We start from the raw sequence: 27,094 nt of genomic DNA on the forward strand, positions 1-27,094 counted from the left end.
AAGGGACCCCTGACCATTAGGTCCAGTCGTGACTGACTCTGGGGTTGCGGCGCTCATCTCGCTTTATTGGCCGAGGGAGCCGGTGTACAGCTTCCGGGTCATGTGGCCAGCATGACTAAGCCGCTTCTGGCGAACCAGAGCAGCGCACGGAAACACCGTTCACCTTCCCGCCAGAGCGATACCTATTTATCTACTTGCACTTTGACGTGCTTTCGAACTGCTAGGTTGGCAGGAGCAGGGACCGAGCAATGGGAGCTCACCCCGTCGCGGGGATTCGAACTGCCAACCTTCTGATCGGCAATCCCTAGGCTCTGTGGTTTAACCCACAGCGCCACCCGCGTCCCGTGGGGAACAACACTACTTACGCCATTAAAAGAGGGGTTCAGGTGAAGAAAATCATTGTAGTCTGCAAAGCTGCTGGAGAGTCCGAAGTTTTCCTGCAGCCAGTCTCTGCTGCTCGATGTCATGATGGTGCAAGCAGCTCCTGCAGGGAATATGGAGATGCAATTGCCCCGCCCACTTTTGCCCCTGGCCACACACCCCCTTGTGACTCTGGCACATTCACCACCGGCAGGTGGATCCCAGAAGATTACCCCCAAGATAATGTGGTTCTTCAGCTGAAAAGGCTCCCCATCCCTTGCCTTAAAATCTTAATAGTTTAACACGATTTCCAGCAAGGGAGGAAAAACCACAAAATAACCATCTATCACCTTCTTTTGTGAGTTGTCTTTTCAGAAAATCCAGACGCTTTGTGCAGACAGCCTTTTGGGTCCTGTTGTCTAGCTCATGATAGACAGAATCAATCCCTTTGTAGCTGCAAAGCAAGCAGAGCAGAATGCATTTTTGTACATTCTCCACAACAGGGAAATCCAGTTCTTTGCACACATAATTATACTTCTCTGGCCTATAATAGGGAGCTGCCTTATACTGAATAAGACCATTGGTCCGTCTAGCTCAACATTGTTTACACTGACTGGCAGCAGCTCTCCGGAGTTTCAGAAAGGGGTCTCTCTCACCCCTGTCCAGAGATGCCTCAGTTGAACCTTGGACCTTTTGCATGCCAAGCAGATGCTCTACCACTGAGGTAGCCTGTTCCACTGTTGAACAACACTTATCATCCAAAAGTTACTCCTGATGTTTAGTTGAAATCCTGTTTCTTGTCATTTGAATCCATGGTTTCAGGTTGTACTTTCTAGAGCAGCAGAAAACAAGCTTGCTCCATCTTTCATGCAACAGCCCTTCAGATATTTGAAGGTTGGTCTCATATCACCTCTCAGTCTTCTGTTATTTAGGCTAAACATACCCAGGTCCTTCAATGGTTCCTCAAAAGGCTTGATTTCCAGACCACTGATCTTTTCGGTCTACCTCCTCTGCATACATTCTAGCTTGTCAATATGCTTCCTTAAACTGTGATGCACAGAACTGGACTCATATTCCAGGTGGGATCTGACCAGTAGCAGAGCTAGCCACTCCTGCACCTGGAGCAGCGGGGCAGGGCAATCTGCCCAAATGGGGCAGTATGATCCGCCCACGGGGTGATCCTCGGGTGGGGGGGGTTCCGATTGCAGTGCAGCAGTGCAATCCTCCAGGGGGGCCGATCACAGCAAGGCAGCGCGATCCTCCTGGCGGGGGCCTGATCGTGGCACGGCAGCGCAATCCACCCAGGGAGAGTTTGTCACACACCCCTCTGGGATGGCACCCGGGGCGGGCCACCCTTCCTACACCCCTGGATCTGACCAAAGCTGGTCCTATTATGTCCCTTGATCTGGACACTAGACTTCTGTTGATGCTGCTTAGAATTGCATTATCCCTTTTCGGTTGCCGCATTGTGACAAACGCAGGACAGGGCAGACATCTCTACATCTGACAGTTTTTCCATTAGAGGACTTCCCTCCATCAAGCACAACCCATGGACCACCCACCCTTAACCTGAGCCTACTCACATATCACGGAAGTCTGTGCAACCAATTTTGGTCGGGAAAAGCTCCAGGATCTTTGCATCAGCAACAGGCAGGAACCTCATCAGTTTCACCTGAAACAGGTCTTTCAAGGAGGGTGAGCAGAGGTCGGGGAAGCTCTCATTCACCTTCCTCAGAACGGTCTCCAGCAACAGATAGCTGGCTCCGTGCTCAGGTGAGGGCTCCAGGGGCAACAGTGATAACTGAGTCAAGTAATCTTCCATGAAGCGGATGCTCTGGCTGCGGAGGGTTTGGGCAACATCTTCTGCCAGGCTGGCATTGGCCAGGACACCACGAGCAATGGTCAGTTGGGCAAGCTGGGAGGCCGTCAGAACATCCAAAGCTGCAAACTAGAAAACGGGTGAAAAACATGAGTTTGGTGCAGGCAGTCCTAAATAGACAAAACAATAGCTCTTCTAAGGACTAGTGTTGACCATTTCTCCATGTCCCTCTGAGCATGCATGGAGTATATAGGGAAGGGCTCGGTGGTAGAACATCTGCTTGGCATGCAGAATGTCCCAAATTCAATCCCCAGGAGCATTTCCAGGTAGGGCTGGGAATGTCCTCACCTAAAACCCTGGAGAGTCACTGCCAATTCCTATGTCCCTAAAGGTTATCCCCCTCCCCATATATAATGGTTCTAACGCCCCCCAATAAAAATCTAGCCTGTCACAGGGAGCCTATGTACTTGTCAGGAGGGCATAAAAATGAAGTGCCTCTGAGCATCTGTGTTTTCTTTGTGAAGCAGCATCTGTTTGCTTTTTTTAAAAAAAAAAAAAAGGCCAGAGTACTTCAGAGCACATGCAGAGTGCCTTCCCTCACCCCCACCCTGACAGGAAGCCTTCAAGTTGCATTCCACAGCTTGTGGTTGGAGTGAGTTACTCTCCAGAGCCACAAGTGCAATTGATTTTCTTACCCCATCGAATCCACTCCAGGTCTTTAGGAGGTCGTTGTATGAGGCGTTGTTCAGGAAACTCTTCCAGTAGCTCTGAATCCATTCTTTGGGTGAACTCTGTGGGCAGCCTGAAAAGCAACATCAAAAGGAGCTTTGTGGTGTGGGCAAAGAAATGGAAGGACCAAAATCTGTCACCTGTTTGGTGAAGGCTAATGAAATGTGTGGAGCTGGCAGCAATGGAGAAACTGACTGATGCAATCCAGAAAAGAGAAAGCATGAGATGAAATGGAATGTATGGGGAGAGATGGAACTATTTTGTGAATACTGGAATGCATTGTATCGAAATGAAAGACTAGAAATAATATTTGTTTACCTAGATTATGTATTTATTTTCCCCCTCACTCTCTTTTCTGTTTATCAATGTATTATAATGCCGGTTTTCTCCCTTGCGGTAGTTTAATGAATAGCAATAAAATGTAGAAGAAGAAAAAGTGTATTTAATTTTTTTTAAGGAGCTTTATTTTTCAAAGGGTCAAATGGAACAATTTCTAATGAAGCAACTAGGACTATTATCCCACTCTGTATCTGTACTGGAGTTGAAATTGACTTTATAAATAAATCCAATAAATCTTCTTCTTCTTCTTCTTCTTCTTCTTCTTCTTCTTCTTCTTCTTCTTGTTGCTGCTGCTGCTGCTGCTGCTGCTGCTGCTGCTGTCATCAATTGTATTTGATGTGATTGTTTATATTGTATATGTTTTTTATTGTAAATCACTTTGAGATGCCTCATAAGTGATTCATAAATGAAATTAATAATAATGCATCCTACGGGAGGTTGGCAGGAGTGTGAGGTCCTCCTCTTTAAGATTCCACCTACACAAGCCCTAATTCCTAATCTGCAGTTTCTGAACCAAAAGAAAACCAAAACACAGTCACCCTTTGTAATTTTGCATCCCTCCAACTGAAAGGTTTGCACAACAATGAATATAATAATATATGGGTGGAAACAACTGCATCATATAAGGGGGAGAATAATTGCTTGCAAAAACGTGTATAAATTTGCACTCAATATTGGGAGAAATAATTTGCACAAATTGCAGATGAATTTCCATGTGGACCTTTCTTTAAAAGAGAAAAATGATCAACTAGATGTAGGAATAAGGTGAGCTTTTCCAACATAAAGCTGGAAAAATAAGAAAACAGGAGAAACCAACATTTGTTCATCCCTAAATAAGAGAGGGAGTCCTGTCCAATACAGGGTTGTTCAATGGCTGCAGGTCCACGAGTCATGTGACTCTGAGCTGTTCTGCTGGCTCAGATTGGATTGAGCTTTTCTGGAGTTATGACTCTTGAACGCTTGTGAAAGGAGCACCAGAGGGGGCACATTCCCCACTTACTTTGTATTGTAAGGAATCTCCCGATCCAGTTGGCAACCTGTTGCTTTGTGCTGCTGTCCATCCCAGAATATGCACTGTCCAGAGCCTGGACACTAATGATGGGAGACACAAGAAGGGAAATAAGCATCTTATTGGTGGTTTTATCTGTTTGATACCTTACACAGGACAGCCTCTGAGGGACAAGGGCTTGCATCCGATGCTAGTCCTACTCAGAGAAGACCCACCAAAAACAATGACCATGATAACCAACTCCAGTTTATTTATTTCATTGAGTCTACTCTCAGCAGAGCTTAGCTGGAGACAACTCGTACAGCCAGGCTTCAAAACCTTTCAAATGCAATCAAATGCCCAGACAGAGGAAAGTCTTACTATGACACCAAAAGGTTATCAGTGATGGTGCCAGGCAGGCCTCAGCTGGGAGAGCATTCCACAAGTGTTGGGAAGGGGGTTACAACCAAAAAGGTCCTCTCCCTGTTGCCACCCTCAGGTGTTTCTTGTGGGGTGCAAGGAGAAAGGCCTCAGATGATGTTCTTTTTGGGAGAGGTGGCCAGTCAGGTATCCTGGTACTAAGGCTTTGTAGGTTAAAGCCAGTACCTTGAATTGGACCGAGAAATCTACAGGCCTCATCCCCATCAGCATTCTGCAGCAGCTACCATTTCCAAACAGCCTTCAAGGGCAGCCCTGGGTATAACCCATGTCATCCCTGTGAATCCTTTGAACCATACACATCTCTTGTGCAAAGGACCTTTCGGACTGCAGTATTCGGGATCCAAACATCTGCTTGAATCCTGCAACTACAGCTGTCTTGAAATTCTCATCTCATTGAGAGGGAACCAGAGGGAACCAGCTGCTAATTCTAAATGTTGTCCTCTTGATTGTAAAAAAGCAAAAAACCTCAGAGTGATTTACAAAAAAGGGAGAAAAAAACAATGAAATTATCAGTGAAAAACAATGAAAAACTACTTAAAATCTTCAAAAAATATATTAAAATCAGTAAGCTAAAACCCAGTTTAAAACACACATCAACATTATACATATCTGGACAGACTTGCCTAAACATAAATGTGTTTTCCCAAACAGGGAAGGGGGTTGCCTGATGTCAGTAGGCAGGGAGTTCCAAAGACTGATTTCTTACTAATAGTTGTCACTTACATGGTAGCGAAGCCATCACAAGTGATGGGAAGCTGAGTCATGCACTCTAGGACATTGGAGTTTATCGCTGCCAGGTAGGAGTGCATCGTGTCTTGAAACCAAGAGGCAAGGAAGCCTGGGCTCTGGACCCGGGGGTCTGCCTTGATCTTTTCCCATGCTGCATTCAGCAAGAAGGTTTTGGCTGTCAGTGAGATTTGGTCCCCAGAGACCTAAATAAAACAGAACAGTTGGTGCTCAAGGAGGAGAGATAAGCGGGGTTAACCTGGCACTTTATTTTTGCAACACATATCCAAATTATCACTACACATCATGTGGCTGTTATTTAAAAATAGAAGGATAGCTTGATGGATCAGACCAGAGGTCCATCTGGTCCAGCATCCTGTTCTCACAAGGTTCAACCAGATCCCCATGAGAAACCTACAAGCAGAGCCTGAGTGCAATATCAGCACTCTCCTCTCCTGTGATTTCCAGCAACTGCTATTCAGAAACATTATTGTTAGTGCTGACCTTTAAAGCCCTAAACGGCCTCAGTCCAGTATACCTGAAGGAGCATCTCCACCCCCATCGTTCTGCCCGGACACTGAGGTCCAGCGCCGAGGGCCTTCTGGCGGTTCCCTCGCTGCGAGAAGCCAAGTTACAGGGAACCAGGCAGAGGGCCTTCTCGGTAGTGGCACGCCCTCCCACCAGATGTCAAAGAGAAAAACAACTACCAGACTTTTAGAAGACATCTGAAGGCAGCTCTGTTTAGGGAAGCTTTTAATGTTTAATAGACTATTGTATTTTAATATTCTGTTGGAAGCGGTCCAGAGTGGCTGGGGAATCCCAGCCAGATGGGCGGGGTATAAATAAGAAATTATTATTAATTATTATTATCATTATTATTATTATCCAACTGTGGAGTCAGAGCATAGCCACTGTGGCCAATAGCCATTGATAGCCGCCTCCTCCATGAATTTGTCCTGCTCTCGTTTAAAACCATCCAAGTTGGTGTACATCTTTGCCTCCTGTGGGAGTGCGTTCCATAGTTTAACTATGTGCTGCATAAAGAAGCCTCTTCTTTTCTCTGTCCTGGTCAATTGAGCTGTGCCTCTTCAATGCCCCCTAAGCTAGCTCACTGCCCTCAAGCCAGGGGGAGGACACTATCACAATGACACTGCTAAAGTAAGATTCCCCTGCCGCTCCAACCAGCTTCCATTTATGAAACAGGGCAATGGCACACTCCAGTCCTTAGCTCAGGCAACAAAACGTCTTGGGACGACCCAGATTATTCACCATTCAAAATAGCACAGGCAGCAGCATTAATCAATGCAGATCTTGATATACGATGCGTACTGCATGCACATGCACACACGCACACAACATTAGTTTTACAATTCTCAGTTGCTCAGCTTTACGCTCTCTGCTTGCAGTAGAGTTACACAAGTTAAAATCCTGAGGATGGGAGAGTTGCAAATGCACAGGAGATCCTGGTCTGAGCTGCAGGGAAATTTGGCTTTGTGACCCTCTGTTCCTTTGCAGCCCTATGATTCTGTACAGGTCTCCAGGTCTCACTGCAAAATCTTCCCTGCAAAACATCTCTGGGGTGTCACTTTCTAAACAGAGCTATCCATTCGCAAACATACAGGTTGAGCGGAAGGGAAGCAAGCACAACAGGTCAGAAATTCTAGTTCCAAAGGAGCAGCCCTTATCCTACACACCTTATCTACCTACCCAAGCCCAGATGCAACACTGGCCTTCAACAGATCCTAGTGTCCACCAGAGAGGTCCTAACAGAGAGTACTACTTACCTGCAGATTTATCTCATTCAGAGCTGCCTGGAGCATGTCTTTGCCAACATTTTCAAAGAGCACCAAGAAAGCCCCTTGGTCCAGCCGGGCCTCAGAGTCTGTGATGGAGCACTTGAGGATGGAAGCCAGCTCACTTGACGTCAGGTTGGAGATCTGTAGAGCAAAAGATGTATTTGTGTCATTTTCTGTGAATTATTTGCACTAGCAGTAGCAAAACGAGGTACTCTTTCAAGACCCAACACTCATCTTCACAGCTACATGTCTTTTATTAAGTCCAATCCTTCCCTTAAACTAGTCCTCTTCTCTGCCCTTGGCAATAATTGCTCCCATCTCTTTTTCTACGCCTGGCATTTTCATTTCTGGGTTTATTTCATTTCCTAAATAACATTATTTGATAACCCAGTGGAAGCTTCCCAAGAATTGAGCTTCCTAAGCTGAAGCAAAGCACTGGCATGACACTGGCTCCATGGCAAATCAATTAAGATAAACTTTGCAGAATCGGAGCTGCTGAATAAGCAAACCCGCAAGACCTTATATACCAAACTGCATTCTTTTGGATATTTAAAGGCTGGCAAAGATACCTGGTCTGCTGATCCACAAGCATACTGTGGCAGTGTAAATTGGCATGGTTCTTCAAGCGTGGAGTTTAGCTCTGCCCTGTATAAAGAAACACACAAGATTATAGATAATTCTGCCAACCAGTCAAATACATTTCATCTCACTTTTGGCTACTGAAAAGATTAAATAATTCAGCCTGCAATTCTCACATAGGTGTAAGCCCCATTGAACAAAGTGACACTTCCTTCCAAGTAAACTCACATTTGATTGTATTGCCAACTTACTGCTTTTTGTTTTTTAAAAGCTGCACAACCTACGGGGTGGGGCTCCTTATTCATTTCAGACAGACTTTCTTGTTTATTTAAATAGTTATCAATAGTTATCAATTGCGCCCATCATGTAAATACAGCAAGACATGTATACCACATACAAACTGACAGTCACTCTGACGAAAGCATCATTCAAGCTGGGGGGTGTTGGAAATCATATTGCAAATGCTTGCCTGAATAACACAGTTTTCAACAGATGTCTGAAAGCAGGCAGGGATTATTCCTGTCTAGTTTCTACTGGCAGGGAGTTCCACAGGGTAGGCTCGGTCCCTAGTAAAGGCTAACCAAAACTCAGGAACACGGGGAACCACCAAAAGTGTCCCATCAGAAGAGCTCAGTGATTGAGGTAGTAATCAGATGATCCTTAGGGCCCAAGTCCTTTGGGTTTTGTGAATTAACACAATAACCTTGAATTTGGCCTGGTAACAAATAGGTTAGGAAAAAATTAGACCCTAGAATGAATGGCCTTATAGGGGCCCTCTGTAGCTGAATGTTGAGAGATTCAGGACAGATTTAAAAAATACTTCTTCACACAGTTAAACTATGGAGTGTGCTCCCAACTTGGGTGGCTTTAAAAGGGGACTGAACAGATTCATGAATTAGAGGGCTATCAATGGCTACTAGCCATGATGGCTATGCTCTGCTTCCAAAGTTAGAGGCAGCAATGCTGGAAAGCACAGGAGGGGAGGGGAGGGCTTTTGTGCTGCGGTCCCTCATGTGAATTTCCCACAGGCACCTGGTTGGTCACTGTGAGAACAGGGTGCTTGACTAGATGGGCCCTTGGCCTGTTCCAGTAGGCTCTTCAACATGAAGTCACTTTGCTGCTACCCTCCTCAACTGCTGCTCTCTGGGCCCTCATCTGGGAGGCCCCTGAGTTATGGGGCCCTAAACTTTGGCCCAAGGTCCACCTTAGCTATACCACCAGCACTTAGAATTCTACCCCATTGGCCTGTACCTGTTGATGGAGGAGCAGTAGCTTGATGCTGTGAAAACAAACAGACAAAAAGTAAATAATCACAGTGTTCTTATATTTGTTTTTAAAACAGTTGCTTTTATCTATATTCTGGTCATTTCATTGCCTGCCAACTTTCAAGCCTGGCTTGTAACCAGAAGCAATAAAAACATAGTATTTATTTATTGAGTAAGTGGTATATCTATAAACATAAATCTTATGAGGCTGCTGGATCCAATGGAACAAAGGAGTCAGAACCCAGTGCACAGCTATACGTGCTTCAGTCAATCGATGCAACACAAATGAGTCTGAGTTGAATTACGGCTCTGGTGAATCAAGCCACAGCAGTTTCAGCACCCTGGACAGCAGCCCCATTCACAGGGCAGTAATGAAGCCTCACTAAGGGCTCTTCTACACTTTGCTCGTTCCATGCCTAGAAAGTACAGGTCCGAGAGGTATTCTGCTTCTCCCAAACTTTCTGGGCATGTGTCCAAGTGGTTTTCCATTTGCCCAACCACTTTCTCCAGGAAAACCCACTCTTTACCACTGAATTCACAGAAAACTCAATTGACATTTGCTCCCATTCAGTAGTAAAGAGGAGGTTTTCCCTGGGGGAAAGTGGCAGGACAAGCAAAAGTGCAGCTTTACTGTCTTCTTGTGGGGTACAATTTAGCATACTCTGAACAAGCATACTTGACATTTGGGAAATGTTCCATTAACTTTCAGGCATCAAGTTTCAATGCCTGTTAGCCAGATGAGCTGGTAGAGTTCTCAGCTAGCGGAATGGACTGTACTGTTTTAGAGTGCAGGTGGGAGATGCCATTTTTGAATGTTCTCTTGCATTTTAAGGGGGGGAGAGAACCCTCCAGATAGAAAGTTTGCACTTGCAAGGAGCAATGCTAGGAATTTCTTCCCAATGTGTTAGGTTTCTATTTGGAGGAAAGTTTTTCTTTAAAAGCATTCAAAGGTGCATTTTGTAACCTGAAGTGGTGCAATCCACACTACCACTTCAGGGTTAGCTATGGTTCCTACATTGCAGGAGTTGAGCGAGATGACCCCTTGGGTTCCTTCCACGTCTATGATTTTACCACCTCATTGTCCTACATCTGTAGATCATTTCCACTGGAAAGAAGTGGGGCAAGGAGAAAATCACTCAAACCCATGCTTTCTAGGCATGAGACAAGCGGAAGGGTGGACGAGCCCTGTGACAAAGTACCAGGATGCTGGAACTGCCTTTCACATAAATAGATCATTACATTAATGCCTTAGTCCGAAAAAGCGCTCTGAGTTCAGCTTAACTTGTGTGTGATATTGGTCATGGGTCTGGATAATCATCTTCTTCCCACCCACTACCAGTCTGCTATAATCCCCTGACCCTCATTTTTGTGCCAATAAGATAAAAGTAAAACTGATCTTACTTACAGATTGGAAAGGCCGGACACTGATTAAATAGAAGAAAAAAGACAAGTGGTCAGAAAATCAGGATTGCATATTGCTCATATATAGAGCTGGATCTATTCTAAAAAGCTAGTGCTGTGGAGGGGTCAAAATGACAATGATGGAAAGAAAATCTCCCACACGGGGGGGGGGGGCGGAATGTTGCATCAGAGTGTTCAAATAAACATTGCTCTTGAATTGTTCGGTCATTGTTCACCTGTGATGCAACTGGCAAGATCTTCTTCTGAATAAATGGTGCTACTTTCAGGACAGACACTAAACTGGCAAATTAACCCCAACAGCAAATGGATCATGTTGCCATTGTTCACCCCCCCCCCCATACTTACTGGATTCAAAGCGATAGGATAGGATCGGCGAGAGCGATAACCATGCCAGCTGCCTTCCGTCCAGCCCCCTTGAAATGCAATTTGAAATAGTTAGAACATGTGAAAGGACTAGTCTTCCAAGAGTTTGCTTAAGGATTAAAGCAGTGTTGGCCAACATGGCGCCCTCCAGATGTTATGACTACAATTCCCATTGTGACTAGCGGTCAAGGATCACGGTGGTAGTAGTTCACAACATCTATAGGACATCACATTGGCTGCCACTGAATCAAAGCAGTCTGAGTTAGAGGCCATCATCACATCTTGTGGCAGGGAGCCCCACAGATTAATTAGTGGTGTGACATAGCAGTCCTTTCTTTTGTTAGTCCAGAACCACCAGCCCCTCTGAATTTTAATGCTATGAGAGAGAAATGTTTCTTACTCACAAGTTAAGAGAATCTCCAGGATGGTCTGCTGTTACTGCAACGAATTTAGCTAACAGCACAAGTCTGCTCATGTCTACTGAGAAATACATTCAATGGGCCTTGTTCCCAAGTGAGTGAGTATAGGATTGCAGCTGAACAGTGCAATCCTATGTATCTTTACACAGACATAGCTCCTATTGTGTTTGTTGGTGCTTCCTCTCAAATACATGTGTACAGAATTACAATCTAAGGCTGTCACCTCATTAAATATTAGTGGATTAATCACATGGAGTTGTATCTAACTAAGTTTAACTTAGAGTAGACCCACTGAAATGAATGGAGCTGAGATAGTCATGGCATGGCCAAACCTCCAGAAGGTCGGGGAAGACTGATTTTAGTCAATTAATCTATTCTGCATAAATTTGCACAGAAGCGAAAACAAACAAAAAACACTCTGAAGTAGAAGCACAGCTGCTTTGATTTTAGCTTATTCAAGTAAGTGTTACAGCAGAACTCTCTTTCAGAAGATGTTCCCCATTTCCCAATTTATAGAAGGCTCCTTCCAATATGGTGCTTGCCACAACAGTCATTTTTTGTTAGCTACTTCCATTAAAAGTAATTTGAGGCACTTTTTCAGAACCAGCTGCCTCTGTTAGGAGGGAGTTTCTAAACAGCTAAAAATGTTTGATTGAACTGATTAATCAGCTGGACATTACAAGCTGGGCAATTAATCAGTTGCATAGAAAAGCCATGAGTCACTGCTTTAGCTCTCAAAGAATGTGATGACTGTGAAGCTGATTCACCTTCTAGCCCCACAAAAGCTTGCCAGAAAAATGTCTGTTTTGCTCACTGTGTAAATATTTACTTGGATGCATTTGATTATGTTAATTATTGGGAAAAGAACTGGAAAACCTACCTGAAATGAGTAGCAAAGTAAAGATCGCGTAAATGGGCGGGCCTTCTTTTTCCTTCATGGCAACTCGGTTTTCCAAACAGGCCTTCCTTGCAGTGCTCTAAAGCATAAAATATGACCTCATAAGAACATAGGAAAGGCCTGGCTTGTGGATCAGTCCAGTCTCCTGTTCTCCCAGTGGCCAACGAGATGCCTCTGGGAAGCCTGAAAGACAGGGCCTGAATGCAACAGACTCTCCTGAGCTGTGCTTCCGACAGTGGAAACAGAACACAGTCATTGTGGCTAGTAACCATTGATAGCCTTATCCAATGCTTTTTTCCTTTAAAAATGTTTAGGAGTTGTCTCATTTTGACTCAAGAAAATCACCATTTTATAGTTCAAATCGGGGAAAATAAATACAGTCAATGAACAAAAGTACAAAGATTCACAAAATATTTAGGGGTATGCGTACCCCTGTGTACCCCCAGAAAAAAAAGCACTGGCCTTATCTAATCCTTTATTAACACAAACCAACTTGGTGGCCATCACTACATCTTGTGGGAGCAAATCCCATGGATCACCCAGTTCAGCCCCTCCCTCCAAAGACAACCTTCCTTGCTTTCCTGAAGCACCCATGTGCATCCTTTTGAGACTCCACATAATTCCAGAAGTGATTTGTCACAAGGGTTATGAAGGAACAAGTCATTAGATCTTCCAGAGGGGCGTCTTCTGGGCCTCATTGTTGCTCTTCTGCTCTAAGCTACAGTCAGAATCGCAAACAACTTTCAACAGTTTGAGAAGTATCACACTTTTTGTGTGCATTCCTCTGGTTATGTTCCAATAATACTAGGAGTCATAGAATTGTAGACTCGGAAGGGACACCGGGGGTCATCTAGTTCAACCTCCTGCAATGCAGGAATCTCAACTAGATCATTCATGACAGGTGGCCACCCAACCTCTGCTTAGAAACCTCCAGAGAAAATTGCATGACATAGCAATTTAGTATTGATTGATTGAATGCATTTATATTCCACCTTTTCCTCCAACGAACTGAAGGTGGTATACATGGTTCTCACCCCACCCCCCATTTTATCCTCTCAATAACCCTGTGAGGTAGGTTAGGGTGAGAGGCAGCAGGCTTCATGGCTGAATGAGGATTTGAACCCTGGTCTCCCAAGTCCTAATATGACACTCTAACCACCTCACCGGCTCTCAGTGCAGATGGGGAAGGGACAGCTCACCTGACCACACCATTTTCAAACCAATTCGATCCATTTTTAATCATTTTTTTTAAAGGGAGTGCTAAAACACTCCCCTGCCACCAATTTTAACACCAGTTTCACAATTTCAATATTTAAAATTGGGGGGGGGGGAGAGACAGAGAGAAATATAAACACAGGGATAGAAGGGATACTTATTGAAAACAGCTGGTTATTTATTTATTTATAAAAAGCGTTTTTATCCATTTAATAGTGTGTAGTTTTTTTAGAATTAAAAAATTAGGCCACAAAGCACCATTTTTAAAAAAACTGAATAAAATCTGCAGCTAAAATTTCACTGCCAGGAAAGTTCATGGAGGTATAGAGGGCTGGCGATTGGCTCAGCTGCTCAACACATCACTTGACATGTCCAAACCACAGATCATCAACCCGTCATATAAGAGGAAAAGGGAATGAGGCTTAAGAAATTTTAACCTAACTATTTATAATATAGAATAGGCTTGATTGTAAATAAAAAATTAAAAAATAGAAACAGCTGGCATGGCAGGTATTATTATTATTATTATTATTATTATTATTATTATTATTAGAATTTATATACTGCCCTATACCTGAAGGTCACAAGTTTGTACTACATCTCTCATCAGCCCCAGAATTGTATGGCTACACTGGCTGGCATTGTGCTGGGAGTTGTAGTCCGAAACATATGGAGGGCACCAGGTTAAGGACTGCTGGTCTAGATTAATAATTTTGGGGATATTTTAAATATAAAAAACCAGAATTAATATTCCAAGTGTTGGTAGCAGCAAAGCGGCCTATAGCTCAACACTGAGTGGGCAAATGGTCCTCCCAATGAATTTCTAATTTCTACTGTTTTAGGACAGGATCCAGCTGTTCCTACTGCCCCAAAAATTAAGGCACAGAAGCATAGAACTGTAAAGTTAGAAAGGACCCAAGGGTCTTCTAGTCCAACCACCTGCAATGCAGGAATCGCAGCTAGTGCATACAAGTTATCCCCATCCACCTTCTATTCCCTTGCCCCTCCAAATCCCACCTTACCGTCAAAACGCCGTCATGTGTTCCGGAGGCTGGCAGGTGGACCAGTGTAAGTGTCACAGTCTCCTGTGACATCTCCTTTTATACCCAGGTCTCAAGCCACTGGGATGGAATGCAGTCAAGCCGTACAGGTGGCTGCTTTGATGCAGCTGCAAAGAACAAAAGAAAAGGGCCCCACCCTTCCTCCTGGGGCACCCTGGCCTTTGGGGCACATTGCACTCCCCTGCAGAAGGCTGGGCTCGCCATAGCAGAGGAAATTCACCTATGGAGTGGCTGGGGACCAGTCGCCATGTGCTGCTCGTCACGTGGTTCACCCTTGGGTGCATAGGTTTTTCTTTCAGAAGCAGCCAACATTCTTTACTTGTTTGTTTGCTTAGTTTAGTCTACTTCTGGGCTCACCTTAAACCGTGCATGTTCACTCGACCGCTTCAAGCTGCGGAATTGGCACTCTTATAGGTGCTGCATAATGTTTGTTCCACAGTTGTAAGGAACTGATCTTCGGAACTCCCTGGCTATTGACATCAGGCGGGTGCCTTCACTGTACTGTTTCCAGCTCCTGTTTAAAACATTTCTGTTTAGGCAAACCTATCCAGACATATAGAAGTTACATGTGTCTTCATCTGTCTCTAGCTTGGTATTGATTGCAATTCGTTTTAGAATGTTTTCAAATATCTTGTTTTGTTTTATTGCTAACTAGCCGGGAGTTCCCGGGGCTGCCTGGGTATTTTTTATTATTGTGGTTTTTAAAATGGATACTGCAATTTGTGAACCACTCACACTAAGAATTGGGTAGACTCAATCCAAAGTCATGTTTTGGTGTCCACCATCTTGATTCAAAATGGTGCCTGGCACTCAAGCATCAATGTAGAGCCCCTAATCCCCTCCAAGGAACCCTCATGCTGAATTTGGTGATGATATCTCAAGAGATGGCCAAAGCTATGTCAAAAAATGGGCACAGACGTGCCAAAATGACATTTCGGTCCATCATCTTGATTCAAAATGGCGTCTAGTGTCCAAATGGTAATGGAGTCTGCCACCCCACCTCATGAACCTTCATGACAAGTTTAGCAATGAAATCTCAAAAGGCATCTGAACATAAAGAGAACAAACGGACAGACAAGTGGTATATCAATTTTGCTAATTAAATAAATGCACTTCCACTATTTAGAGACTGCTTTTCACTGTGGATGTTCACAAAAGGTGTTTACATGACAATCAGTGAAACAATTCATGAATCAATCCCGTGCTAGTTCTACTGTCATAGGATATAACCAAATATATCAAAGATAGATGCAAACACACATCTAAATAACAACCTAAATTATAGCAAAATGTTGTTGTTGCTGTTGTTGTTCAGTCGTTTAGTCGTGTCTGACTCTTCGTGACCCCATGGACCAGAGCACGCCAGGCACTCCTGTCTTCCACTGCCTTCCGCAGTTTGGTCAAACTCATGTTCGTAGCTTCGAGAACACTGATCAACCATCTCATCCTCTGTTGGCCCCTTCTCCTTGTGCCCTCCATATTTCACAACATCAGGTTCTTTTCCAGGGAGTCTTCTCTTCTCATGAGGAGGCCAAAGTATTGGAGCCTCAACTTCAGGATATGTCCTTCCAGTGAGCACTCAGGGCTGATTTCCTTCAAAATGGATAGGTTTGATCTTCTTGCAGTCCATGGGTCTCCTCCAGCACCATAATTCAAAAGCATCAATACTTCGGCGATCGGCCTTCTTTATGGTCCAGCTCTCACTTCCATATATGACTACTGGGAAAACCATAGCTTTAACTATACGGACCTTTGTTGGCAAAGACAACAGGCATAGCAAAATAGCCTATAGCAATTATTATCTATTGCCTATCCAACTATTAAACTTTACCCATGACGATTCCACCAAACATGGAGAAAACGAGCAATGGGATGTGAACATCTCCAACATATATCAATCTGTTCTTAAAAATTGGATTGAATAGATCAGGAGTTGGGTACCATTTTTTAAAAAAAAATTATTGCTTAAAATGCTTATCCAGGGAGATAGCACAGACCCATTTGTAAAGTAAATACGGTATGCCAATATATTCAGGAATTGACACCTGCAGTATTTCCCCCCATTAAGCTACAAAATTGTTCTCCACATCCCTGTTGTGTGTGCAAGTACAGCTCCTAACAAGCCACTGAACCTAACTTTCCTAATGATAGAAGCTGTTGGACAGATTTCCTTGAGATGCAGTGGGATCTGCTATGATAATAATAATAATAATAAAATTTTATTTATATCTCGCCCTCCCCAGCCAAAGCCGGGCTCAGAGCAGCTAACAACAGTAAAATAATACAGCATTCTAAAATCAATTCATTATAAAATCAGTTCAAATCAAATTAATGGCATCCATTGGGCTAGAGTTCTGTGAAGAATTACCAAAGGTCAGACTGTGCCTTGGCCAAAGGCCTGGTGGAACAGCTCTGTCTGGGAGGCCCTGCGGAAAGATGTCAAGTCCCGCAGGGCCCTAGTCTGTTGTGACAGAGCGTTCCACCAGATCGGAGCCACAGCCAAAAAAGCCCCGGCTCTGGTTGAGGCCAGCCTAACCTCTCTGTGGCCCAGGACCTCCAAGGTGTTTTTTTCGAAAACCCTAAGGTCCTCCGTGGGACATACCAGGAGAGGAGGTCCCGTAGGTACGATGGAGATATTTCGACGGAGGCTGGGCATTCATCTGTCCTGGTTGCTACCTCTGCATCCTGCACTTTAGATCCTGTATATAAATTCAATAAATAATAATCCTGCTTTGAGCGGGGTGGGGGTCAAACTAGATGACCTCTGAGGTTGCTTCCAACTATATAATCCTATGATTCCATAACCCAGGGTTAATTAGGACCATTAACACACATCATGCCAGAAACAACAGCCAATAATCTGTTGCCCTTGTGTTACTTATTTAATACAGTTTCTATGCCTCTTAATCATCAAAACCTTGAGATTTTTCTCAAATCTGCCTAACACTTTCAGAATCCAACCTGCTAACAGCCAGTAGTTTTTTTAAAAAAAAGAAAGGAAAAAAATTGGCGCTGCTTCCCTGTTGGCCTTTACACATCTCACGTTCCCTTGAGCTTTGATTAATCCTCTCCCTTCATTCTTATACAACCTGTCCTTCGTCAGGTGAAGGGCAGAAATCATTGCATATTTTAAGGCTGCGTAACCAGATCAGCATTCTTGATGTGCTGCTCAAATTGTAGACAATCAAGATTTAAAGTGGGGGAGAAAGAGAGACCAGTTGACCTAGGGAGGCAATCAGAAACTCAGAAGATACTATTGAGCTGGTAATCTTCTGTTGAATCTCTATGTGCGTGCTCAGGTCAGAGAGTTTTAGAACCTGGCAACATGTCAAGAAGTGGTTCTATGTCTCTGACTGTTCAACATTCTGAAGTGGCTGGTTTTCCTTATGAGTTGAGAGCATAAGGACATCAGAAGAGCCTGCTGGATCAGGCCAATGGCCCATCGAGTCCGGCATCCTCTTCTCACAGTGGCCAACCAGGTGCCCTGATGGAAAACCCACATACAGGATCAGAACACAAGAACACTCTCCCCTCCTTAGGCAGATTTTGGGGAGCGTGACAGGTTTGGTTGCACTGGGCATGGGAGGCAATGCAGAAGGCAACACAACTATGATGGAGAATGGAAGACGAGAAGCAGGAGTTGCCAGATTTTGGTGTTGCATGGGTGTCAGGGGCTGGACTGAGGAGGAATGGTGGGGGTCACCCCACCTTCTCCTGAACCTTCCCAAGAACAGGAAGACAGTATAGATTTAGAACAGTGGTCTGCAGAAGGTCATAGTTCAGAGGCTGCAGAGCGGAGAAGCTGGGAAATACTGGGGAAACAGCAGGAAGAGGAAGCACCAGAGAAGAGACAACTGACAGACTCAGTGTCTCTTGACAGCATTCCTGTCCCCCCCTCCCAGAACCAAGCGTGCCTTGAGGGTAGTTGAACAGAAAGCCCAAAGACAGAAAGCACAGATCAGCCAACACAGGGATGACGTAGAATAGGAGAGACGTAGGGGGTGGGACTTTACTTGGAGCAACGCCATTGTCTTCGGGAGACCGCCTTCCTTTGTCTCTCTCTGTGGATATTGAATAAATTACTTGGTAAGAGCTCCTTTTTGTTTCTCTGCTTCTTGGCTGCCACCATGGGAGGGATAGGATTCCTTGAAGCCTGACAACGGGGCACCTCTGAAATTTGAGACTCCAAGGTCCGCCACTGCCTGTGGTTTCCAGCCATCATGACTTGTAGTCAATGCTAGCCTTCTCCATGAATTTGTCCAGTGGTCTCCCCAGTGAAACATGCCTGGTGCCATCATTAGCAGTTTCAAGACCAGCAGGGCTCTTCTCATGTTCTCAGCTGCATTGTGTTTCCTGTTTTCCGAAACCAGCTGCCCCACATTGCCTTGCATTTCCTTCTGATTTCAAACACAGGAGCTGTCATTCAACAATGGGCGCAAGTAAATCCCATACATGCTTAGAGCAAGGCCCCACTGAGTAGAGTAAACAGCTTTTTACACAAACAACCACCCTTCCTGTTTGGACAGTGCCAGCGTACCATGCAAGTGCTAATCTGTCCTCCTGAGCCATTCACAAGACATCAAGGGGGACTGCACTGGTGGTGATGTGAGGGGAAGCACAGGGAGGATCGCTGGATCATCTCCAGGGCCAAATGGTGCATCTTTTCTTGACAGTCATTCATCAAACTGGCACTGTGTACTGAAGAACTAAGCAGTCACTTCAAACCAGGAAAGAGCTTTTTATAGCCTAAGACTGCTCATTCCAAGCCTGGTGTTGTTCAGATTGATTTCTGCCAAGGATGGGGGCATATCAGCTGCTTGGATTGGGCAAAGCTCCCCAACACCAGGCTACAGTTCATGACACAAGAACAAGAAAGCAGATGATTTGGAGTGCTTCAAAATCATCTTTTGGAGTGACTTAGGTTCCTTAATGTTCCAGTGTACACTGTTCTCTTGAAACCGGAACCCTTTGTGTTGTCAGTCTTCCTAAATGCTCAGCTTTGGAGCATACAGAGTGGCTCCTCCTTGGTACTTTTCCTGTGTGCCTTCTCCAGAGTGATCCTAGGAGCCAATCCCCATTCCTAGGAGGCGCACTTCCTTCCACTCTAGTTGGCTCCAATTTGTTAATCATATAACATGACTTTTGCTTTAATTGTTATATTTAGTTTTGTGGGGTGTTTTTTGTTATTGCTTTGTTTTATAGATTGTAACTCTTTCGCCAATGATTTGCTAATTATCCTATATGATTTATGCTGTATTTGTGATGTTCCTTTCTTATTGTTATTTATTGTTTGTAAGCCGCTTTGGGAGTCATTTGAATGAAAAGTGATATAGAAATATAATCAATCAGTCCAAAAGGTGAGAGTGTCATTGAAATTCTACTCAATATTGATCCAGAGTAGATTCCAATGTATAGTTAGCAGAGTAACAACTTAAACACATTGCAGGATTCCCCCCCAAAATAGACCAGAGGCAAATAGTATTTCATCCAGCAGAGCTTTACTGCTACTGAAGGCAAATGAGCACAATGGTCACAAATCCAATACATTCAGGATTTATTTATTTTTTAAATCATTTTTATTAAGTTTCCATTTTATATAAATATAACATATTCAAATTTTTCACATTATATTCCACTCTCACGAGCACTCGACTCCCCTCCCTCCCAGCCCATGATTACCTTAAATTATATCTTTTTAACTTGCATTTCATCTTTCCCCTCTTTACTCTATTCAATTCTAATAATCACAAAATTATGTTAATTGTAAATGAGTGCTTTCTATAAACTATCAAGCTTTAAACCAGTCCTGTCAGTGTTGTTAAATGTTTACAATTATCTTTCAAATACTCTATAAACTTATTCCAGTCTTTGTGAAAGGTTTGGTCCCGCTGGTTTCAGATTTTCCCAGTCAATTTCGCCAACTCAGCATATTCCACCATCTTTGTCTGCCAGTCCTGAATTGTTGGTAAGTCTCGTTGTTTCCATCTCTGTGCTAGTAAAACTCTTGCTGCATCAGTTGCATGCCTAAACAGTTTTTGGTCTTTCTTGGGTACTTCCTCACCTATTATTCCTAATAAAAATGCTTTTGGTTTCCTAACAAATGTAACCTTTAACATTTTCTTCAGTTCATTATATATCCTATCCCAAAAGATTTTGACTTTATTACAAGTCCACCACATATGGAAAAAGTTGCCTTCCTTGACTTTGCATTTCCAGCATTCCTTATTTTTACATTTTTACATTTTAGATAACTTAGTCACTGTTATATACCAACTATACATCATTTTCATCACATTTTTACATTCAGGATTGGCACTGTCCATAAGAAATCCAGTTGCAGCAGACTTAACTTAAACTTACAATAACTTATAATAAGACCAAAAGGAAAAAGAGACAGAAAGAATGAAACTCAGGCTCCTTCTGATCTCACTATTATAATCAGCATGATCTTGACAGAAAGAGATAACAGAACCAGTTTAAACTAGCTGTATTCAGCTTCTCTGAAGGAATAACCCAAACATCATGAACCTTCTGCTTGTTTCTTTCACACAGAGACGCTTCCAGAACCCTCTTGATTTAAGTAGAATAGGAAAGATCTCTACACATCAGATCGATACTTTCTGTACTAAGGGACTTCCGGGTTAGCGCGATCGGTTAATGGCGGATTCCCTCCGAGCTTTGGAGGGAATCGGCTCTACTGAGGACGGGTCCTGCCGCGGCGGCGACGCGGGGACCCTCAGAAACCACAGGCGCGGATGCCTGTGGACTTGGTGACTCGGCGGGCACCATTTGCGCCCCCCCGACCCACAAAGAAGCCTTTTTAAAGGCTTCGGAGAGGGTGCGGAGAGTGGCGTGGTGCTGTGAGTAGACCGCTACTTCAGTGGAGTGAAGCCGCGAGCCATGGCCGGAGAGCGCTGACTTTTTTCCTTGAACATTTGGACTGAAAAAGAAATAACCCGTGAGTAGTACGGAATTTGGATTTAAAAAATTCTTTTTCCTTGAATTTGGAACGATCGGGGGAGTGCTAAAAGGAAGTCCGCCCCCCCCTCCCTGCAGACATTTAAAGCAAGAATTGGATAACTAAGGTGGAGAGACCATCTCTCTCTTTGTGAGACAAAAGTTATTAATTTCACGATTGGCATTAGAAGTTTTGTGCTGGAGGATGAGAACTGAATCTTAGAAGTTGATGTGAAACACCCCCCCCCCCCGGATCCGGGAGCGATCCGTGAGCGAGCCTGCTGAGGAGACACAAGGAGTTTGACAGCTGTCAAAGGAGCTGTCAAACGAGCTTTCAAACCTAGAAAAAATTGTTATTTACTATCTTTAAGGACTAGATGTGCTACATTTGATTCTAAGTTGTTGGAAACAAAGAAGAAATAAATAAATAAAGTTACTGACTGTTGGAGAAGGACTACTAAGTAACCAGAATCCCTCTAGGGGGGATTCTGAGACATTACAATGGCTGCAGATGGAAAATTACAGGCCGAGTTGGAAAAAATGTTTCTGCTCGTGGGAAAATTACAAGACCAGAGTACAGCTATGGCTACAAAGCTTGCGACCTTGAATCTTAAAGTAAATAATCCTGTTGACTGTGCTAAGGACTTGACAAAAAATAATTCTGCAGCTGAATCGGAAGAGATATTTTCAGAACTAGAGGAGAGAGAAGGAGGAGCGGAAATGTTGTTGGTGGAAAGGGCCAACCAGAAGCCTACAATTGTGGAATATAAAGAAAACAAGGAAATTGTGGATTATAAAGAAAACAAGATTCAGATTATGGGAATTTGGATTGAAATTGAAGAACTACGGATTGCAAATTTGTCCAAGATGAAAGAGGAAGCCTTTGGGACACTTGGAACATTTGGACTTAAAAGAAGCAAGAAATATGATTGGGGCTCCGTTTTGGAATATGGAGGACTGGCTGGAAGAAACATGGATTTTACTGGGATAGAGCTCCTTCGAGACCCGATGACCAACATAAAGGACTATCAACAAAACCGGCGGAGAGGGACTGACGGAGATTTGAAGGCCTCGGACGTGAGAAATCCAGGCTAAGAACTGATATTGTGGACATCTTCTGTTTTGGGGGATCGAAACCGGGAAAGAGGGGGGGTGAGAGCTTCTGAATCCAAAAGGAGGATAATTTTAAGATTTTTATGTTTAGGTAGTGTGTTCAGTAATTAATATTTAAAATTGGGAAATTTGTGGAAGGGAACTTAGGTCGACCTTAGAAAAGGATGTAATGATTATAATTGATGTATAAGCTAAATTTGGTTAATCAAGCAGAACTAAGTTTAAAAAATAATTAAAATAATATTGTGAAGATGAGAGTAAGAACTTGCTGAGCTAACTATTGGAATTAGGATGTATGAAGGGGTGGTGCGGGGAAGTCAGAGAATGTGGTTAAGAAAGTAAGGATTTGAAATTATACATGTTTGTCTTTGTCTTTGTGTGTTTGTGATGTCAATATAAAATGTGAAAACCTAATAAAAAAATTAAAAAAAAAAAAAGATACTTTCTGTACTAAGAAGTGCAAACTGACAGAGAGGACTTCTTCTCAATGGCTAAAACACTCCCTTTTCATAGCATAGCTCTAAGATGCTGGAGTCAGCAATCCTATTGGAAACCTGCTGAAAAAATAGTAATGGGTCTTCACCCCCATGTGTCCCTGGACTGCTACATCTCTGCTGGTTGGAGGTCAAGTGAGAGCCGGTGCCCAACCACAATGTCTACTGATGGGCAAGTAACAAAAAATGGGTATGCTTAGAACATCAAAACCATCTTTATACCATGTCAAATTCTTTATCCACCTTGGTCAATGTTGACTCCTCTGTTTAGAAGCAAAGACCCTGCAGGGTCTCAGGTAAAGAAGTCTCTCACCTCATCCACTGGAACTGAGGATGCTAAGAACTGAAACTAGGATGTCCCACCTGCAAGGTGTATGTTCTACGCCTTGCCCCTCCTTGAAGAACAACTCCTTCAGGAAAGGATTTGGGGGTGATGAAGTAGAAGGCAGGGACAGGGCCAAACACAACATCCCCTGCCTCCCAGGTGCCACTTCTCAGTCCAAATCCTCCTCCCAGATAGGCTTTGCGTGGACAGGCGGAGTCCCCACATCCCGAGCGCACCCCCCCCGTCATGTGGAATAACGACTCAAGACAACGTGCTATGGGATTAAATTGGCCACAACTTTATTAAATTTCAAATGTGGGTAGACCTTGGCTCAGACATTGGGCGTTCTCCCTCCCCAGACCCCAGCCGGGGACCTAGGGAGATCAGGGTTATCCAGTATTTGTGTGGGGGATGGGCCGGCTCTGGAGAACATATGTTCAAGCAGAGATAGCCGCCCCCGTTATGCTGCTGCCGCAGGGGAGAGCAATGACGACCTTTCAGCGTACGGTCAAAGCCTCCCTTCAGAAACCCCTTTAACGGGGAACCCCTTGGACAACAACTCCTTCAGGAAAGGATTTGGGGGTGATGGAGGCAGGGACAGGGCCAAACACAACGTCCCCTGCCTCCCAGGTGCCACTTCTCAGTCCAAATCCTCCTCCCAGATAGGCTTTCCTCTGGGAAAAACAACTGTCATGTTTTAGCTACTGAGGAAGGAAACTGGGCAGTGAATAGGGAAATAGTGAGAGCATGGGTGTGAGGATGGGGGAAGGTAAAGCAAGGGAGGTTGCAAGAGGGAGTGGCTAAGAAAATCAGCAGTGGGGGAAGGAAACTGGAGCTCTCTCATTGAAAACATTCAAACTGCCATCTAAATCCATCTCCAAACTCCACCTCTCAAATTTCATAGTTTGTTTTTTTTCCTAGGATGTAATATTTTTCCAACTGTCTGAATTTGGAAGCATGCCAAAGGCACTTGTTGTCAAAGTACATACTCTTCTCTCTCCTTCTCTCTTTATTTCTCTCGCTCTCTTCAGGACGGTTCGATGGCCTGGAGCAAAATTTCTCCCTTTGAACCACACCCTTTTCTGCACACTTACAGATCTAGAAGTGTTCTGAGAATCTTTTTGTCGACTCTCGTTCTTACCTAACCCAAAGGTCATCCATTGCAGAAATCATGCAATTTCATTACTTCAGGCTGATTCTCCTCTCCACTCTTTTGAATGCAGCTTTCATAATGTTATTAGATTTTCTTGGCATTCAGCAAACGTGTTCCTCCCTAATCTGTGCTGTGTGATATTACTTGCAGCAAAGCGTGGCCAGTTCACCCCCTCCCCCAATGCTCTAATGCCTTTAACAGCACAGGCAAGAAAGGAAAAGCAGTACATGAAGACAAAAGCTTTCCTTGTCGAACTTCTGCCTCTCCTGATGACATGGCTATAGGCACAGAAGCTCTGCCTGAAATCAAAGTGACAAGACAACCCAATTTCAATGGGAGTGTAAAAATGTAAAGCTTGTATTATTAAATAGCGTTAAGTAGCATTTGTTTATAATTATGGGAGTTGCTTTGTGTAGTTTTTATTAAATGTGTGCATTTTTCTGCATATACAGTGGTACCTCATGTTAAGTACTTAATTCGTTCCGGAGGTCCGTTGTTAACCTGAAACTGTTCTTAACCTGGTACCTTGGGTTACATACGCTTCAGGTTACATACGCTTCAGGTTACATACGCTTCAGGTTACATACGCTTCAGGTTACAGACTCCACTAACCCAGAAATAGTGCTTCAGGTTAAGAACTTTGCTTCAGGATAAGAACAGAAATCGTGCTCCGGCGGCGCGATGGCAGCAGGAGGTCCCATTAGCTAAAGTGGTGCTTCAGGTTAAAAACAGTTTCAGGTTAAGAATGGACCTCCGGAACGAATTAAGTACTTAACCCGAGGTACCACTGTAAGGTTTTATAACAATACATTTTTCCAATTGTAGATTCAGTTTTTTTGGGGGGGAGTCCCCAAACTCTTGCAAGAGCCAGCTGATGTGCCACAGCGCAGAACCAAAAAGAAAAAAGAGGACATTCCAGGGTCCAATCAGAAGCCAGGATGGTTTCTGTAATTCTGGGAAGTCCTGCTCAGATTGGGACAGTTGAAGGATATGCCCAATAGTTCAGTATTGTCTAATTGACTGGCAGTGGCTCTGAGGGTTTCAGACTGAGGCCTATCTCAGCCCTACGTTGGAGATCTTGGGAACTTGGGACCTTCTGCATGCGAAGCAGATGCTCTAACCACTGGGCCATGACCTTTGCCTAAAGGAAGGTGCCTTTCACTGAGTCAGGCCATTGGTCCATCTAGCTTGATACTGCATACACTGACTGGCAGCAGATAGAACCTGGGACTATCTTCATGCCGGGCAGATGCTCTGCAACTGAGCCATGAATGATTGCACCTCTTGCGTGACCTGGGGACATATCTCAGTGGCAGCTAAGTTACTTCGTCATACCAGAGATGGTATTGCTGGGTGTGAATCTTTAGGCTTAATCCCCAATGTGGGAAAATGGTAGCAGGGTGTAGCTGCCAGGCCTCGTCAAAAGGTGTGTCTGCAGTAGCTGAGCACATCTATAATGTCTTCCTGATACCAATATCAGTCCATTTCCTGCACAGGGCACATCTTCCTTGTTGAATCAGAAGAAAGCTTCTTATAGCAAAATTATTAGAAATTTCCTGTTTTCTTTGTTAGTAGCCACTTTCTGGGTTAGCGGAGTCTGTAACCTGAAGCGTATGTAACCTGAAGCATCTGTAACCCAAGGTACCACTGTACCTGAATTTGATGTTTTCCTCTTCCCTCCCTTTCCCTTTTCCCTCGTGTGTTGTGTTCGATTGGAAGTTTGCAAGAAGGGACTGCATTTGTTTTTGTTTTGTTTAAAAAATAATATATTGATCTTAACAAAAAGACAAAAAGAAAATGATTACACTGGTATGGCACAGTGCAGTGCAGAAAATCAAGCAAAGCCTCTCACCATGGAGGGGCTAGAAAAGAAAAAATCCAGATTTGAAATCGATCAAACCAGAAACAATATGAGGTTAGAACTGGGCTTTCGTAGCTCTAGTTGCTGTAAGTAAATGGATGGTCAGTTCTTTATTTTGAAGACCTACAATATCAACAAAGGACTGATTGAATGTAAGCCACACTGGGAGACTTTCTGGCTGAAGAGTGGCATAGAAATGCTCTAAATAAATTGTAGATTTAAATTATTGAGAAATTAATTATGCGGATAAGGTAAAGGATCCCTGAACTGTTAAGTCCAGTCAAAGGCAACTATGGGGTTGTGGCACTCATCTCACTTTAGGCCCAGGGAGCCGGCGTTTGTCCACAGACAGCTTTCCAAGTCATGTGGCCAGCACGACTAACCACTTCTGGCACAATGGGACACCATGACAGAAACAAGAGCGCATGGGAACACTGTTTACCTTCCCGCCGAAGCAGTACCTATTTATCTACTTGCACTGGCATGTTTTCAAACTGCTAGGTTGGCAGGAGCTGGGACAGAGCAACGGGATCTCTGATCGGCAGGCTCAGGAGGCTCAGTGGTTTAGACCACAGTTATGTACTGTGGAACCTCGGGTTACGTACCGTCGTCCTTACAAATGCTTCGGGTTATGAGCTCCGCTAACCTGGAAGTAGGTGTAGTGAATTTTGCCCCAGGATGTGAGCGGCAGTCGCGCACCGGTGGCCCGGCAGCCGCAGAAGGCCCCATTAGCAAAAGCGCGCCTCAGGTTAAGAACGGTTTCAGGTTAAG

General features: G+C 44.0%; 1 protein-coding gene across 1 annotated transcript in view; it reads right to left on the reverse strand.

Annotated features, from left to right (window-relative positions):
* The window catches only part of LOC308463300 (uncharacterized protein), a 61,386-nt gene extending 46,963 nt beyond the window's left edge, over nt 1-14,423 (reverse strand). The window contains exons 1-13 of the mRNA XM_080981564.1: nt 14,382-14,423; nt 12,127-12,221; nt 10,810-10,877; nt 10,448-10,466; nt 9,029-9,056; nt 7,768-7,843; nt 7,187-7,339; nt 5,400-5,608; nt 4,248-4,339; nt 2,875-2,981; nt 1,944-2,308; nt 711-814; nt 366-484 (exon numbers count right to left, since the gene is read on the reverse strand). Coding sequence (XP_080837690.1) covers nt 366-484; nt 711-814; nt 1,944-2,308; nt 2,875-2,981; nt 4,248-4,339; nt 5,400-5,608; nt 7,187-7,339; nt 7,768-7,843; nt 9,029-9,056; nt 10,448-10,466; nt 10,810-10,877; nt 12,127-12,184 — 1,398 coding nt within the window. The 5' untranslated portion in view covers nt 12,185-12,221; nt 14,382-14,423. The remainder of the gene's footprint in view (nt 1-365; nt 485-710; nt 815-1,943; nt 2,309-2,874; nt 2,982-4,247; nt 4,340-5,399; nt 5,609-7,186; nt 7,340-7,767; nt 7,844-9,028; nt 9,057-10,447; nt 10,467-10,809; nt 10,878-12,126; nt 12,222-14,381) is intronic.
* Nucleotides 14,424-27,094: the final 12,671 nt, after the last annotated feature.

The sequence above is a fragment of the Podarcis pityusensis genome (genome assembly GCF_964106645.2).
Source record: "Podarcis pityusensis genome assembly, chromosome: 14".
Classification (NCBI taxonomy): domain Eukaryota; kingdom Metazoa; phylum Chordata; class Lepidosauria; order Squamata; family Lacertidae; genus Podarcis; species Podarcis pityusensis.